Source organism: Acanthochromis polyacanthus, chromosome 1 (genome assembly GCF_021347895.1).
Source record: "Acanthochromis polyacanthus isolate Apoly-LR-REF ecotype Palm Island chromosome 1, KAUST_Apoly_ChrSc, whole genome shotgun sequence".
In the NCBI taxonomy this organism is placed as follows: Eukaryota; Metazoa; Chordata; class Actinopteri; family Pomacentridae; genus Acanthochromis; species Acanthochromis polyacanthus.
In genome coordinates, this window is record NC_067113.1 from 24,911,903 (window position 1) to 24,929,813 (window position 17,911).

At 40.5% G+C, this 17,911-nt stretch overlaps 3 protein-coding genes across 7 annotated transcripts in view; 2 read left to right on the plus strand and 1 right to left on the minus strand.

The window, feature by feature from the left end:
• Positions 1–245: 245 nt before the first annotated feature.
• On the plus strand, positions 246–1,170 carry LOC127534656 (nicotinamide riboside kinase 2-like). Its single transcript, XM_051950411.1, has one exon. It carries the CDS (start codon positions 335–337, stop codon positions 773–775), a length of 441 nt encoding a protein of 146 aa, XP_051806371.1. The 5' UTR covers positions 246–334; the 3' UTR covers positions 776–1,170.
• A 2,597-nt stretch (positions 1,171–3,767) lies between these two features.
• LOC110950948 (ankyrin repeat domain-containing protein 34B) lies at positions 3,768–11,906 on the plus strand. Of its 3 annotated transcripts, none has more exons than XM_022193842.2 (6): positions 3,768–3,891; positions 3,986–4,015; positions 5,133–5,348; positions 5,756–5,938; positions 7,042–7,258; positions 10,896–11,906. In XM_022193842.2, exons 3-6 carry the CDS (start codon positions 5,136–5,138, stop codon positions 11,645–11,647), a joined length of 1,365 nt encoding a protein of 454 aa, XP_022049534.2. In that variant the 5' UTR covers positions 3,768–3,891; positions 3,986–4,015; positions 5,133–5,135; the 3' UTR covers positions 11,648–11,906. The 3 variants fall into 3 exon arrangements, with proteins under 3 accessions (XP_022049534.2, XP_051812716.1, XP_022049517.2); XM_051956756.1 differs by having other exon boundaries at positions 5,136–5,348; XM_022193825.2 differs by lacking the exons at positions 3,768–3,891; positions 3,986–4,015 and having other exon boundaries at positions 4,033–5,348.
• Positions 11,907–12,550: 644 nt separating this feature from the next.
• The window catches only part of zgc:110158 (uncharacterized protein LOC553590 homolog), a 41,481-nt gene continuing 36,120 nt past the window's right edge, over positions 12,551–17,911 (minus strand). For all 3 annotated transcript variants that reach the window (XM_022193860.2, XM_022193868.2, XM_022193852.2), the window contains 4 exons: positions 17,577–17,655; positions 17,449–17,477; positions 17,193–17,294; positions 12,551–15,711 (listed from right to left, as the gene is read on the minus strand). In XM_022193860.2, the coding sequence (XP_022049552.1) occupies positions 15,682–15,711; positions 17,193–17,294; positions 17,449–17,477; positions 17,577–17,655 (240 nt within the window). In that variant the 3' untranslated portion in view covers positions 12,551–15,681. The remainder of the gene's footprint in view (positions 15,712–17,192; positions 17,295–17,448; positions 17,478–17,576; positions 17,656–17,911) is intronic.

A 17,911-nucleotide genomic window follows, 5' to 3' on the forward strand; every position in this document is an offset into this window, starting at 1 on the left:
CAAAAATCTCTGGACATGCACCTAAAATGTTGGTTTAAATGAGTATTCCATCCAAAATCCTCAAAGAGACCTGAGGGGCGGGTTAAAAGGAATATTCCACCTAAAACCTCAACTTGGACAATATGTGTGGCAGTGACAACCCAAAGAAGTCCTCTCTCGGTAGAAGAACCGTCCAAGTGGCAGCTCCCTTTCTGCTCTTACCTTACTCACTAAGCTCAAGGGCCATGGAGGACTGGAGTAGTTGACGTTTCCTGCTGCAACCTTCTCTTTTTCAGCTTTCTTCCACGTCCGATCACTCCCGACCCTTTTTTCGAGCTTTGACCAATCCGAGAACATGAAGTACATCATCGGCATCGGTGGAGTAACCGATGGAGGGAAAACCACCCTCACCAACCGCCTGATCAAGAACCTGCCCAACTGCTGCATGGTCCATCAGGATGACTTCTTCAAGCCCCAAGATCAGAGTGAAGTTGGTGAAGATGGCTTTAAGCAGTTCGATGTCATCAATGCTCTGGATATGGACGCCATGATGAGTACGATCTTTGCGTGGCTGGAGAACCCGGTGAAGTTTGAGAAGTCTCATGGCGTTAATAACACCCTGAACACAGAGATCGTCCTGAAGTCCGACCACAAGGAGGAGGAGGAGACTCACATCCTCATTGTGGAAGGCTTCCTGCTTTACACCTACAGGCCTTTGATCGACGTGCTAAACCAGCGTTACTTTATTTCCATCCCATATAAAGAATGCAAAAAGAGGAGGTGCTCTAGGAAGTAGACGGTGCCAGACCCCCCAGCCTGTTTGATGGTCACGTCTGGACCATAGACCTGCAACACAAGAACATCTGCTCACTGAGAAAGATTATTGAGAGCAGCTTTTTGTGATTTCTATGCAGAACACTATGATGTTTGCTGAGCTGTGCACTATTAAATGACTTAAGAATATGGATTATTGCTGCTGTTTATTATTGTTCTCAGGTTTACTATTAAATGTATAGAGTGCTGCTAATTGTATTTTAAAATTTACATTACTACACAGAACATTTAAGATTATTTTACCAAAGATCAAGGGTACAGATTGTTGTTGTTCACTGTGTATTGGGTAGTACTCATTTTGATTTAGACTGATTAGCATACAGAACCCTATGTTGTTTCTGGTTTATAGATAGATAGATAGATAGATAGATAGATAGATAGATAGATAGATAGATAGATAGATAGATAGATAGATAGATAGATAGATAGATAGATAGATAGATAGATAGATAGATAGATAGATAGATAGATAGATAGATAGATAGATAGATAGATAGATAGATAGATAGATAGATAGATAGATAGATAGATAGATAGATAGATAGATAGATAGATAGATAGATAGATAGATAGATAGATAGATAGATAGATAGATAGATAGATAGATAGATAGATAGATAGATAGATAGATAGATAGATAGATAGATAGATAGATAGATATACATATTTTATATATATTTGTTATATTAGCTGCTTTGTATAAGCTATTATGCTTTTATAAAAATCTGAAATTGTAGTTGTGTGTTATCTACATTATCACATAAGCAGAGTTTATGATGGTGATGGTCAGATAGCTCAAGCAAGTTTCAAGAGTCTGCTGGTTTTCATTCCCACATACAGAAGTGAAACCTGGAACTGGAAGTTAGATTGTTTACATAAACTAGAAAAGCCCTCAGAGACTGCAGTACTCTGTCAAGGCCGTTCATCTCCCCCCCAATACTCATTTTGGACGACATACTAAACTAGGACGTTTTTGTGACATTTTGAATGACATACTAAACCATGATGGTTTTACCCCATTTTGGACCACATGCTAAACTATGATGTTTTATTGACATTTTGGACGACATACTAAACTATGACTTATTTTTTTGTACAATTTAGACAGCATACTGACAGTTTAGTGACATTTTGGATGACATCCTATGACGTTTTTTTCTGAGTCGATTTTTGGCCCCTTTTGTTGGTTTTATTCAATAGGAAGTAAAGAGGAGGACAGGAAAGCAGGGAAGAGCTGCAGTAAAGCAAATGAGCTGGAATCAAACCTGCGTCTCTGTTTATGGGTCACCTCCTCAACCAGCTGAGCTACCTGGGCACCCTTTTTCAATTGTTGGAAGACATACTAAACTATGACGTTTTTTTTTCCAAATTTTGGACAACATACTAAACTATGACGGTTTTTTATACATTTTGGACGACTCTTCTAAAGGTCTGTTGATCAGTTCTTCACTTTTAGGAAGTCTTTGGGGACAAACTCTGATGGTATTTCCTGAAGAAGGGAGTGAAGGACAGAAAGGTGAATTTTTGTTCAAAATAAGGCTGACGGCTGAACGTGAATAAAGGCTTTGGGAAACATCAGGAGCTTCACCATTGTCTGGCTGGGGTTTGCTACATTGCGTGATCTAAATATGTAGCGGGCGGCAGGAATTGATGGGACTCAGAAACACCCTGCAATTTAATCAGTTGTTCCTTTTGTGATTTCCAATGAATAAATGACAGTCAATTTGTAGTAGGATCACAATCATGTGATCGTCAGTTGGTAACTGATGGTGCTCACTTGTTGTCATGGTTACAGCGACGAGGCCGGAAGCAATAGCACTGTGAAAATTTAATGAGGTGTTCCTTGTGTCATTTCTGACTTCCCCTGAAAATCTCATCCAAATCCATTTCTCCGTTTTTGAGTAATGTTTGACACGGACAGACAGACAGATAGATTCACAGACAAACGTATGCCGATCGTCACATTACTCCGCTGTTCCTTAGCGGAGTAACAAAGCTGTACTGGTAGCATTAAAAAAATGGTCTACAAAAGTGTTCCAATACCAAACAAACTAGTGATGGCTTTTAATGGTCACTGTAAATTAAGGTTTCACTCAATAATGATCCCTTTGCTGTGCTCCTAACAGCTTCGTTAAATTGCTTTTAAAAATTTTGTTCATTTCAATCAGGGCTTTGGAGAGCTCCTTTGGTAACTTTTGAGACCACTCTGTTTGGCCAGGTGCGGTTAGCCTCCACACAAATCCATTTGCACTGCTTTTTGGCTCTTGTCTCGGAGACAGATTTTGGAAGCGGATCGAATGTGGTTCTAAAAATTCTCCTCCTGTTTTAAGTGTGTTTATAATTTATGAATGTACATCTAGCTCCGCCCATTATCTGTGAAAGAGACGGCATTTATCATCTGAAATGTTCCTGAAAGGTTCACCTGTCCATCTCGTATTGATGCAGTGAAGGTGACAAGAAATACTGCTTCACTCACACTTGCTACTTAACCACCTGGCTTGTGATGGATGGAGAAAAAAAAGGATCAATGTGGTTGATTGCTGCTCTTGGCTATTGCTAATTTTGTTAGCTCCAAGTGATTGTGGTTTTGTCTTAACTGCACATCAGGTATTTGCTGAAATGTTTTAAAATCTTATGTTAAATCATGCAACAGGACGGTGCTCGGTGCTTTGCAAAGAACAAAAAGCAGAAAAATACAAAAGAAAGAACGAGTGCATTAAAATGTCAGATACAAATGATCCGCTGTGAGGTTTGGTGAGAGCGCCTCATCTCTCTGCCAGCGTTTGAACGCAGATGGTGGTCACAAGGCAGATGAGAACTGTTCAAAGCTGACTCCTATCAAAGGACCTCTGGCTCTTTGTAGTCCAGCGTTTGCAACAGGTGACATTTCGGGGCTCAAAACCGTTTAGAAGTTTTAGAAACGCTCGCCGTGGGCCGAAGCCTCCCCTCGACCCAGCAGGTAAAGGAGAAGGACCGAGGAGTTACAGAGACAGGAGATGAAAGTCAGGAGGTTTCACTTCATTGTTCTGCAGTTTGCTGCAGGCCGGCAACATGAGGACGCTTCATCTGAAAAACAAGGTAGAGGTTTGAAAGATGGATGAGGAGTAAAAAAAAAAGAAAAAAAAAAGAATGTGAACAAACTGAGGATGACTGGTTTTCTCTTGTTTTGTAGAAGAGGAGCAAATAAATAATCAGTGAAAAGGTGAGTATGATGTCTGCTCCTTATTTTATCACCATATGCATACTGTTTATTATGTAATTTTTAACCTTTTGTAGTGGCATTTACTGTCAATAATATTGTTATTGAGATTGACTGGAATGTACACTGAATGACAGTAGCTGATGTCTGTCTCTAATTTTGTAATTTAAAAAAAACATTTTACTGGCAGTTTGATGAAGGAAATAGGAAACTGAGTGGTTTAATATATCCTTTAAAAACTTATTTGTTGTATTAATGATCGGAATCTGCAAAGTAACTGTATTTAAAGGTATAAAATACCTGCTGTGGAGGGAAAAGTGCAATATTTGCCATTTAAAATGTAAAGTATGATGTAAAAAGTAGTATTAAAATTTATGCGGGTAAATTATTATAGGCTATTCCAGTCATCAAATTTGAGTGACATTTGCAGTTTATGATATTTATTTGTAATTTAAATGGTCTTGAATGTACACTGAGTGGCAGTAGCTAATATCTGCCTCTGGTTTTGTCTTTTTTTTTAAATTAATTAAACATTTTGCTTGCAGTTTGTAGAAGGAAACAGACAAATTAAACCCACCAAATTGTATTTAAGTAAATTTAGTATTGAATTGAACTGCTTATATACTACTGGATAGTTTAATCTATAACTTTAAAATGTACCTACTGATTATATTTTGTATCATTTATCAGAATCTGCAAAGTAGCTGTATTTAAAGGTTTAAAATACCTGTTGTTGATGGAAAAGTGCAATATTTGCTTTTTAAATGTAAAATATGACGTAAAAAAAATCCTTTAAAACTGTACCACAGCACTGTAAGTGAGTGAATTATTATGGATCATTCCAGTTCCACAAAGAAGTAGACAAATACAATCCATTTAAACTTGTTTTATAGTTTTCATGAACATAAAGCGCTTTCTTGTGAAGCATTTTGATGCTAGAATTATGTGCAACAATACCTGAAATTAAACTGCTTTTTGAAAAATGTGACCGTTAATAACAGAAAAAACGATTGCTGTCAGGAAAATGACGTCAAAGGCAGGCAGTAAAAGTGTTTTTTTTTGGATCAACTTTAAATGCTGTAAGCTACTATACTTGGTGATTATGAGTGTGTCCCTCCAGGAGATGGTGGATCCTCTGTCAGACTGCAGCCCCCTCATCAGTGCAGCGTCCTCGGGGAAGCTCCGTCTGGTTCGCCTGCTGGTGGAAGGTGGAGCTCAGGTAAACAGACACAACCCCGGAGGAGAGACGCCTCTGCTGGCTGCCTGCAAGGCCCTGAGAGGAGAACCTGCTGGACCCACCACCATGAGACTCCTCACATACCTGCTGCAGAACAAGGTCAGTCTGCTCATGGCAAGTATTCAGCATTTTAACTGAGAATAGAGGCACTTAAATGTAGTTCTGTGTGATTAAATTCAACAGGTTATTGATTCAGGTGTATTTCTAATGCATGAAAAATCTGTAGCTGGAAAGGGGTCCTTTAATGCATAGCAAATAGATTCCTGTTCACCTAGCATTATGCTTAGCTCTATGGATCACATAACAGCTACTCTCACACATCAAGTGCATTATGAGTCTGTTTCATAACGTGTGTCCTCATTCAACAAACAACTCCAAAGCAACCATGCGAGATTAGATCTCATTCAGCAAATTACCTGTAATCCTACTAAAGTTGTGCTTTTCTCTGACTGATTCCTGGCTCACCCTGCACTACTGCCCATTTTACCATTCTTTATATCATCCAGGCGGATCCTAACGCCCAGGACAAGGCTGGTCGTACTGCTCTCATGTACGCCTGCATGGAGAGAGCAGGAGCTGAGGTGGCCTCCACCCTGCTGGCAGCAGGAGCCGACCCCAGCATGGAGGACTATTCAGGAGCCTCAGCTCTGGTCTACGCCATCAACGCCCAGCACCAACCTACAGTGAAGGTCAGTCAGGAGGGAAGAAAAAAAGAGAGTCTAAGTCCATTCATTTAGTGGATGATGGAAGATATGTTATTATTGGTTGTAATGATGCATAAAGATGTGTGTTTGCAAAGTACAAACACCACAATGCAAGCAATATTTCAAATAAAGTTAAAGTCTTGCATGATACTATATAGAAGGATGAGTAAGTGTGTTTTAATGTTGTCAAGGTGAAGTTAATTTCAAGTTAATTTAATGGTCGATCGAAGGTTTTGGATGATCTTAATTTGAAAAGGGAATTGTAACTCCATGGGAAAGAAAGAAAGAATCCATAAAAAGATCTGTATAAACATTTTTAAAAACAGTGCAATACTGTAACTTTCAAAAACTGTAAATTCAGATATTTTTAGTTGAATTAAATACACACATTGTAAAAGAAAAAGTCTTTTTGGCACAGTGGTATGCAGAACAGCTAAAAAACGGATTACTATTTTTTTTAAAACCTTAATATACATAATTTTTCTTTCAGTTAACAGTAAATATTTGAAAATCTGATTTAGATACAATTAGAAATTATGTAGTTTTATGGTTTAAATGTAAACTGACCACAAATTATTGTTTGTTAAAATACAGATTTTGATGTGGATGTTGTGGTTTTGGCATGTTTTTTTGTGTAATTACAGTAAACATGTTTTTTTTTTTTGCAGTGACTTTATTAGTTATTATCCATTAGTGAACAAAACAGGGAAGATCTGTAAAATAACAGTAAACTGTGAAAAAAACTCTTTTTTTTTTAAAGTGCTCAGTGTCAAGAAATGGAAGAGAAAAGTATATTTCCTTCTGAAATGCAGCAGAGTGAAAGTTTAAAGCAGTATGAAATGGAAATGCACAATTAAAGTAGAAGTAGGGAAACTTTTTAAGTTTTAGTGGAAGGTTTGAATGGTTTAGCATGTTTCAGAGGCTTTTTGTCCAAACAAATTGCTGTATTTGCCTTCAAAATAATCCTGAAAGCAGTCAAAATCTATAAAACCCAGAATAACGTTACAAAAATATTAGAATGAGACTTAAAAACCTCCTCATGACTTGTCTAATCCAATCAGTACCTCACCAGCTCTCGCCTACCTCAGGTTCTGATGGACGCCTGCCGGGCCAGAGGTCGTGACATCATCATCATCGCCACGGAGACGGGTGTGAACGGGGGATCTGTGACCAGGCGTTACCTGAACGTCCCTCCATCACCGGACACCTCGCCGGTGTCCTGCATGTCTCCGTCTGACATCTTCCTCAAGACAGGATCCCCAAACTCACCCGAGGGAGAAAACATCTTCAACTTCAGAGGAACAAGTGAGTCATGCTGATTGTATTTAACAAGGGAAGCACTTCTGTACGGCCTCGATTAGTCATTTTACTGGAGGGGTTTCCACCAACAAGCAGGGACTTCACAATTATTTCAGATTTACGATGAATTGCAATAAAGGTTATGCCCGTTATTTTTGTTGTTGTATGCATTACTGCGTGTTGTTGAAGAAAACAAAGCAAGTTTCAAGGTCATTCATTTGTTAAATGTCCAAGAAAATGAATGCATCTTGAAAATGAAGAATGGCAACGGTTTGTTTTTGCCTAATCCTCACCTTGCTGCGGTTACGTGCAGGTTCACTGTGAGACATCGATTTCATTGTTGAGTGTGGTTCAAGTTGCAACTGAGGGCATGTCCGACCACACCCAACCACTCTGCTCAAAGACAGAACAAATGTTAAACATTCAGTCAGAGTTGCAGTGCCTTTACACCTTTTCTGTTTAAAATGTCCCATGTTTCAAAGCATAAACGTGCATGAGGCGGCTCTGTGCATGCGACTGGCTGCATACGTGCATCATTAAACGGACAGATATAAGACACTTTCTACATCTGCAGCTCAAGCCGCGTCTCACTTTGTGATGTTTCACTCAACGTGTTATTAATGATGAGTCATAACTCAGATAAAGCCCATCCTGTCTGTCTGGAATCTGCAGTCGTTCATCTATGAGGAGTTTTCTTCTCTTCACCTCCACAGGTTGATGGAGGGTTAGTAGCTTCTCTGTGCACACAGGAGGACAGTTTCTAAGTGAAAAGAAAACAGATTTGTAAAGAAAAGGAGTCACCAATGGGCATAAATTCTGCATAAATGCACCTGTGGGTGTACTGATGACATGCAGCCTCACGCTCACTACTTTATGGTATTTTCCGTTCCATTATTTCTGAGGCTACCTGAGGCATCCCAACAGCAGAGTAGCTAGGACGCATCCGCCACAGTGCAAGTGCGGTCAGTAGTGAGTCCCCAGTTCCATTTTTGAGGCATTTTCCTGCTCTCTCACTCTTTATATTCTCTGGATTTCTCTGCTGCTCCTGTCGAAATAAAAGCAGAAAGGCAACAGTTTACAAAGTCACCTTTAGTTGAGGTACAAGCAGATATAATGTATGCTCCATCTTCTAATTTACCCAAAACTATTGAAATTGTTTCTTCTTTTTTAAAAATCAGATGGTAAAATGATCTTTCCGCTGTTATTATCTGACCAGCAGTGTGTCTGCAGCTCCATAGCCACGCCCCTTCCTGCACTAATGTTTGTGATAAATAGAATTTGTAGTTCAAAGGCAAAAACATGCAAAACAGCAAAAAATCATCTGCATAATCCTAATTCAATAATCCATTTCCAGTGGCGATATGACCATTTTAAGGATTTATATAAACACAAATATATAAACCGTGTGTTTAAAACATTGTGTGTGTCTGCAGAACCACCTTGATGCAGAGGTCAGTGCTTGTACAGTCTCTGTATGCAGACAGCGTCTCTCTACCTGCATAAACTCCAGCAGACTAGTGTTTAACAAAGGCAAGTCTGGACAGATGAGAATAGATGCCGTGTGGTTGAAATCATTAGCTGCATGCTCATTCCTGAGGAGAGAAAATGAAAATATGCTGCCAGGGTGAGGTGAGGCTGCTCTGCAATGGAAGAAGAAGCTCCATTTCTTGCACAGGAGCTGACACCTAATTTATCCCACAGACACAAACAAGCAAATAAAGCCGGATTGTTGCTGGAGGGAAGGTGTGAGGATAAAATATGGACGGGGGAATACCTGGCTGTACACGAGTACTTTGAGAATATAGAGTGCTTTGAAAGCTGGCCACAAGTACCAATATGGATGTTAATGTTAACCAATCCTTCTCAGCAATCAATGGATGGATTGGAAATTCATGGTTCCCAGAGAATCAGCTGTATTACCTTTAGGGGTCCTGTGAATTATCCTCTGGTATCATCAAGATGTTGGCATTTGTGGACTTTCCAAATTGTCTGAAAAACTACAGGATCAATATGAAATTCCAGGATTTTATGGCCATCACAACATGATAATGATCCATATTTCCCAAAAGCAGATTGCTGAGATCTGATAATAAATGTATTTTTCTACACTATATTTACAGGTCTAATGAGTGGATTTAGCTTTAGGGGGAGAGAAGTTCAAACCTGAACAAGAAAACTTCACCAAAATCAACCAACCAAAATACAAAACCTTACTAACGTGCCTAACATAAAAAGGAGACAGCAAGGTCAAAAGAATGTTTTATCGTCCTGCTAATGCCTGCAGGTTCGCAAATCCATCCGTACAGCAAAAGCTCCACGTGGACACATTTGATATGAGTGAAGCAAATGAATGATTCCTCGACAGTATGGCATCTTGGATGCTGTTTTGTAGTTGAATCAATCACCTGCAGGCAGGTAGCTGATCCACCAATCACTGCCTCACACCTTTCCATGCCAATTAGCCTAAATTCTCACATTCACACCTGCACACATCAGTCCAAAATCAGATTCAATACGGCCGCCATCACAAAGTGACAGCTGTGTTATTCGAGTGAATTGAAGTAACTCTTAGTAATCTTGCATTCAAAGTTTTTTTTTTCCCGTTTAGGATAGTCACTTTCATTTTGCTTTGCTCAATTTTCAGTTAAATTCTATCTATACGGCGACTCTTCACAATATATGTCATCTTAAAGCACTTCACATATAAATTTTAAACAGAGAAGCCCAACAAATCCAAAGTTTTCTTTAGATTCCCTTTAAATGACAACTTTGTGACAGTGGGAAAGGACAAAAAACAAACAAAACAAAATCAGAAAGAACCAGGCACAGGGAAGACAGCCATCTGCTTCGACCACCTGGAGGTGAGGGCAGGGATGAGATGAAACAAACAATACATAAGAGAACAATGAACATTGTGGAGGTTGGCGATTCCAGCGATTGCAGATCATGTAGCTCCAGGTCCACCTGCAGAGAGAACAAAACACAAAAAAACTACAGGGAAGATACAAAGTTAGTGACATGTAATGGTGATATAGAACTTTATGGAAAACAGAGAGAGGATAGTAGTGGGGAGGTGCTCAGTGCATCATGGGAAGTCCCCCAGCAGTCTAAACGTAAACATCTGTCTGTCTATCCATCCTTTCTTTCTTTCTTTCTGAGCAGCTCTAACTATAAGCTTAATAAAAGAAGGAAGTTTGAAGCCTAGTCCCAAAAGTAGGAACTGGGAGCTGATTCCAAAGCAGAGGAGCCTGATAACTGAAAGCTCTCCTTCTCATTCTACTTCTGTGAACTCCAGGCAACCTCAGGAAAACCTGCAGTCTGAGAGCGAAGCACTCTGGATAATATCGTACAATGAGGTCTCTATATGTTGAACTGCAGGTGAAATGTGGGTCAGACACCTTTTTCATGCAGTTTTCACACTAAATATTTTTTTAAAACTGCATAGATTTAGACCTTACTCTCCTCCTGAGAACTAGACAGACAGTTTTCATTGTCAACTTCCTTAAAAAAGAACTTAAAAAGAGCAACAGATGATCCCTATTCCTCCTTCATGATCTATAAAATTTAATACTCGACGTTATTTTTCTCAGCCTCCTTCCATATGTGTGACTTTAACTGATAAACTGTTATTCTTGCCCATCAGGCAGATATGGCAGCAGCAGCAGAAGCAGACTTCCCTCCTCAGAGCTGAGTCCACTGAGTCAGTGCAGCTCTCCATCTCCCAGACAGAGGATATTATCTGAACCTTGGCTCGCCATCCACAACCTGGCCTGTCTGAACAGAGCTTACGACAAGGGCACGAGGGAGAGGAGCCCGCTGGAGGAGGGAGGACGGGAAGAGGATGAGAAGGATGAAGACGAGGGGTCACACCAGCCCAGGGATAACAGACATGAAGAGGAGAATTACAGCAGCTACCGTGAGGATTTCTCTCTGAGGGCTTCTCAGTCAGTCCTCTCGCTCACAGAGATGAACTCGGCTCATGTGAAGTCAAGCATCCTGAGGAGGTGTCCAACTCCCGGAGGGGCAAACTCAGACAACAAGCTCCCTGCCTTCCCTCCGTTTAACCCCCAGCTCCGAAGAAACACCCTCCCCTCCGTCACCGTGGTCCCACCTCTGCTTCACCTCCCTCCCTTAGAGGCTCACCTCCAGGTTCCAACCCAAGCTTCACCCTCCAGAAGCAGGAGGATGGTGTTCCTACCTCACCCACCCAGCTCCTCTCCTCCCTCTTCTTCTTCCTCCTCCAGAGCCAGGCCAGCGTTACTCCCCCCGCTGCCCCTCTCCTCCTCCGTCACCTCCTTGGTTGCTCCGTCCACGTCCAGGAAGCCGCAGCGACGCCACTCCATGCAGCTCGAACAGATAACAGGAGGAGCACAGAGGAACCCTTCAGACCTGTGACACTTTCAGTAGGCAGTAGTGTCCAAATAAAGTTAAAGACTCCAATATTTTCACAAAACAGTTCAGGAAGCACAGTTTGAAACAGCAATTTGATTTCGGTAGTGAAGAATATTAGCGCTAACTCCTCACTGTTACCCTGAGGGAGGCAGTTTAGTTTTTCCTCACATTAAGTTCAATTATTTTTCCTGGCTTACACCATATATTTAATAGACTACAATTTGTCATACTTTGCTGCCTTTGAATAAATGTTTCCAATTCATAAAAATGTTTCCTTCTTAACCTTTGTTTCAGGTAATTTAGTTACATTTTAAAATCTTAAACTTCCTGTTGTCCTCATTTAAAAAAAAAAAAAACGTTTCCTTGTCTGAAAAAAAATCCAAAAATTCAGCAAAAAAATGCTCAAATTTCTGAACATTTGCAACACCTTCAGGATGAAAATTCCAATAGTTCCTTAAAAATTTCCCCTAAAAGCTGTATTTTTAATGTCCCCCAAATCTGGCAAGAAAATTCTTGTAAATATTTTAGAATGAGTAAAAATCTTCCAAAAAATCCTAAAAATATCTAAAGTGATTACATATATATCAGTAAAACTTCTAATATTTTCTTTAAGAATATTTTTAAAAAAATCTACCAAAATCCGGCAAAATTCGCTGGATTTTGGCTGATTTTTTCTGTAAAAAAACAAAACAAAAAACAAACCTGCTAGATCAACACAGTATTTGGCCGGTGGTTTCAATGTTGTTTCTCAAAATACAAAGTAATAAATTCTCTGGAAGCATTCTTCTGAACATCCATACCAAAACATTATATACTATGTGACAATTTCATCATCAGCAAAGTCACACAAAACTTCAAAGATTTCCCATTTCATCTCTCTTCGATCCAGAGGGAAAAAAGTGCCTGTTCATGGCAAAAGGAGTGAAGTCATTTTATTTGTTTTTAATATGTATCTACAACAAGGGGGACACAGGCAAAAAACGACTGACAACTTGATGAAAATTAAAACCCGAAAAAAAATAAAAATAAAAACAAAAAATACATTAATTATCAATGCAGATTTCCCACCTTTTTTCCAATAAGCAACATTTTTTTGTCTAAAGAAATTTTACAATATAAAGAAACATACGAAGGAACCTCTTATTTTACTACACGAGACATTTAGGATCTGAAACTACCCTAACATGAGATACAAAGCAACTCCCCAAGGACAGACTGCCTCATATTCAATACTGCTTTGTCATCAAGAGGAAAAATGAGGAACTGAACAGAAAATTTTTTTACTCCCCACCCCCTCCCCCGAAAGTCCTCTCTTAACCCTCCCTTCCCCCGAATGTTACAGTATTATACATCAGCACGATAGAAATACAGAAATGATCAACGTCGTGACGGCTTTACTTACAGGACAGAAAGATAGAGAGAAGTTGGACTGCATTTTGTACAACAGTATTTCAAAGTACAGGGGGAGGAAACACCTGTTCCTGCACTCCCTCTACCTCTTCTCGGCAACAAGTCTGTCCGTGTGTTTTTTTTTCCTTCTTCTCTTTTTACTTTCCCAAACATTTCTCCTGCCCCGTTTTAAATAGATAAAAAAATCCTTCATAGTAAAGTATGTACTCTGGTCCCTGGTGTGTTGGATGGAGAGCCAGTGTCCTGCGTGCCCTGCTTTCGTGTCAGGAGGGTAAAAGCTGAAATGCAGAGTGTCGGAGGCACACACTGAAGTTTTATTATTAAAAAAAAAAAAAAACTGCCCTCTTTAGCTCTGTTCTTGCAAATTCCCTGTCAAAAATGACAAAATATATCCCCATTTAAGTAGCTTTTTGGCCACTTCAAACCACGTTTCCAGGAACAGAGGCAGAAGAGGGAGAGTTTGTGTTTAGTTTTCAGGGAAATGTGTGTGACAGTGAGTTAGCTAATGGTGTGTTCACCCACACTCTGACTACACAGTTTCCTCCCTTGTCCTGCCGGACCCCTCGACGCACAGTAAAAGCCCCACGTTTAGTCTGTGATGAGGTGAGATAGCATAATCGTCTATAGCAGCTCCAGTTTTCGGTTTCTTGTCATTCATATTATTTCTGAGTAAAAGACACGCCATCTCTGAACAAATACACGCAGTCGCCCGAGTCTGATCAACTGTTAAGTTGTGATTTGAAATATCAAAAACATGTCAATGATATCAAAATGCATTTTACAGTATTTACAAAAAATTAAAGTCAAAAAAAGATGGAGAGTTGTACAAAAAAAAAAAATCAGAGAGGGATGGTGTGTTACCGAGTGTCTGTGTGTCGATGCTGGCCTGTTGGAAAGGTAAGAAAAAGGAGGGGAAGGTGTTTTTTTGTTTGTTTGTTTTTTGTTCAAGGTGAGCGAAAGGGAGGGATGCCACTCGTTACGGTCAACAGAGCAACGTCTTGCTGCATAAAAAACACCGAGATCCGATCAGCAGGGGGCCAGAAGTCCTCTCACCGGACACGACGGCGAAGAGGGAGCACTGCGACGACAAAAAAAAGTGTGCAAGCTAACCTGACCGGCTGGTGTGTGAAAGCAAAACTCGTAGAAAGACGTGCATCACAGTGTGTTGAGAACTTATCAGCAAAAAAAAAAACAAAAAACAATCCGAGTGTTCACGACAGGTCAGCAGACAGACGCAACCTATGTACACGATGGAGCAAAGTGGGAAGCATCGGTGGAAGCAGCATGAGTGGGGTCGAAATGGTCGACACTTGTGATAAAACAATCAGCACCTTTGGAGGGGGAGTGGGGCTCGGATAGAGGGGTCTACTGACGCCACACGGAGATGAAGGAGTGGATCTGCATATTTACACAGTTGCTACTAGTTCTGCAGTTGACAAAAAAAACAAGACAGGGATAACACTTAAAAAAAAACGTAACAATGATTCATAAGACAAATTAAAAGTACATAAATAAATAGAGCTGTGCATTTCACTGCAGGGAAGCTACTAAAGCAGGAGGCGCTGCTTCTTTTTATTCTTCTTCTCGTGTGGTTTTATCAAGAAAAACAATTTAGATTTTTTTTTTCAAAGAAAGATTTTTATGAAATACGACCAATCTGTACCGTGACGGGTAAAAATCTTACCTGCAGGGGGCAGTGTGCTCAAACAGAGCCACATGATACACAGCAAAGAATTTCTGATTTGTGTGCACATACGCTGTCTTCATCATAACAATGTGCCCTTAAACACAACAGAAATTAGAACCCAATCTTAAAATGATCATAACAATATCATTAATAACAATAATACAATAATAAAAATAGCAATGATACAATACATACACGAAAAAAAATTAAAAATGGAAAAAAAACATGTTCACTGATCATCACAACACCTCTGTTACAAATGTACACGCACAGAGAACAATGTGAAGGGAGGCGAGAGTGGGGATCGCATAGTCCGAGCCTCCACTGAATCCATCGGGAACAGCGACAAAAAAAATTAGGATTAAAAAATAAAAAGTCCAAAGTCGTGGTTGAGAAGCTTCCAGGCATCTGCTAAGAGACCCGACACTCGTCTGTAAGGGAGGGCTGTGTTTTCCAGTCTCCTCTCTCCCTCTTTTTCTCTCCGTTTGTCCTCCGTCCCTCGCTCATTGTCTAGACCCCGACAGAAAGCCAGGGAGGCCGGGGCCGGAGTCAGAGAGGAGGCTCTTCCTGTTGCTCTGTGACTGCTTCCTGTTCACGCCGGCGGCCATTTTGCACGCTCCGGGAGGGCCCGTCTTAATCAGAGTCCCAGCATGCTCGAGGGCCGTCCCAGAAGGCTGTGTGGCCGCAAGAGTTTTCCCGAGTGAGAAGAAGAAAAGGGGGGAAAAGTGGGCGGAGGTGGCGGTGGGTTTGGGTAGTTGTGGAGGCAGAAGATGTGTGTTTGTGTGTGGGTGTGTGTGTGAGGAGGGGAGGTGGTCCAATCCGAGGTGAAGTAAGGATTGAATTGAAGGAAAGAAAAAAAAATCAGGTGCAGGGATACAAAAATAGGGGTGGGTGGGAAGGGGGAAATAAACAAAAATACAAAAAAAAAGGAAAAATAAAATCACACACTCATCGTCATGTTGGGTGAATACTGAAAAGAGAGAGAGGGAAGGGGAGGAGGGCACAGATGAGTGGAAATGTCACTGACAACATTTAAACACCAGAGGGCGCTCAAACCAAGGCCTGCAGAGCTACAGGAGGCACTGACTCAGGCTTTAATACACTGGACTCAAACAATCAGTACTGTGATCATCACCTGGATTTCTAACAGTAGGCTTAGGGTATCGAACCTTTAGATTTTTGAAAATTATTTCCCAAAAAGCACCAACATTTGGCACTGCATACCCAGATTCACAGAACAGATGAAGCAAGAATCTTATTTGTGCATTTTTAAATATGAAATAAATACTTACAATGTTTTAGTCAGGTTACGCTCAGCCTTGCTACTGATTAGTTGAATCCAAATATTAGAGCTCGGTTATGACTTCATTGTGTGCATCCTTTGGCTCTCCAGGTGGAGATTAAAAGCCCGTCACAGTTTTACACAATACAAGGAGCAGTACCCCCCTCCACCTGTTGTGCCCCAAACACAAGGCTCAACAAATACGGTCATATGTGTTTACTTTAGTGTTTAAACTATCAAAATCCCCAACTATCCTGTGTATTTAAATATAGTAAAACACAGAAGGCATTTAGGTTCATCAGCTGTAACCACATCACTGATACAGAGGGTATAGAATGAATTTCTAAGTGATTAGTAAGCGGCTACAATGCAAGCAGAACACAGGCTAGAAATGATTCCAGAAAGCGTGTTCTCTTTTCAAATTTACAGTGCTGTGTCCCAAGTTTAGAAAATACAATATAAAACTTCTTTAAGCAATAGCACCGCACTTCAGCTCTGTTTGGTTCCTGATCTGGAAATCCAGTTGGGTCAAGTGGGGTCCTGCTGTGTTGCCATAGGCGTCCTGCTTGTGTGCGCCAAGTGCATCTTAGTGGATTTGTAATCAGCTCAGATCATGCCACAGTAATAAAATGTGCTTTTTGTTGCATGACTGAGAGCTTGGACTGTGAGATGCAGGAAAAATGGCATGCATTGCTGTTATTTGTGACTGTGACTGCTTGTTAATTCTACTCAAATTAATGAACTCTTTCTATTTATGCCTTTTCAAAACCACATTTTGGATTGGGTTCTCTTATCCATATGGGTCTATTTGGACTTTTAATTAACTTTGCTTGGCTTTGCATGTCTGGACCTGTGAAGACCTCGACTTCATACTGCTTCTTAGCTACTGCTATTCCTAAAAGCATCTCTTTTACTGCTGAAAAACAAAGTAAGGCGTCCAAAAAGGAGGCGCCAGTTTAAAAGATACCCTACAAGACAAATAAATGGATAAATCAAAGCTAAAAATAGGGACAGAACACACATTTTTACCATAATTTTTACAATAATTTGAGCTCATGATTAAAAAAAACCAGGCAATTCCTCTGCTTGCATTCTCCCACTGGTTTATGTCGGGACGTGAAGGATCAGCTGTTAAGGGTCGTGAGATGTCATCCACTCACTCTACTTACACTTTCGCTTTGGAATGGGTTCAAGAAGTTGCCGCCCATTTCGCCGTCATCTCTCGGCGTTCCAGGAGGGTTGTTCATGCCCCCCATGTTATTAGGAGAGCTCTGCGGGGAGAAGAAGGCAAAAATAAACTGACGAACCGCTTCTTATTGGCGGCACCATCGAAGTGTAGAAGGTAGAGGTTGGAAATAAATGTTTTCGTTTACTAGAGCGCTTGGCAAACAACAGGTGTTTATAGAAAATTTGACGTTTGCTCACCTTTGGCAACCCGTCCATATCCCCAGACCCTGAGGATGGAGGAGGAGAAGAATTGTTTTGTTAAAGCTTAATCTAAAATAGATGCTCGTTTCATTTGCATGCATGAGAGAAACGCTGCTTACACCCACCTAGTGATCCATTCATGTGGTGTGGCTCCATGGCTCCCATAGCTCCCATTGGCCCATCAGGCCCAGGACCCATAGGGAACTGGTGAAAAGATGAAGAATAAGCCTCATGAATGACTCCAACATCATGCTTCCTCTTTGACCTCTTCGATACAACTGTGATCTCTTCAACTCAGGGTGAAGCTGAGGGTATTTAATTTATTTTCTCTGGTTTGTTTCCAGCTGATTCTCATTGTGGCAGCATTAGATTTCTCTAATGCTCAATTGTACTGGTGCCCGGCGATGTGGTTGTAAGCCCTATTTGAGCTGGATTATATTTTGCGGGCAAGTCTGTGTAA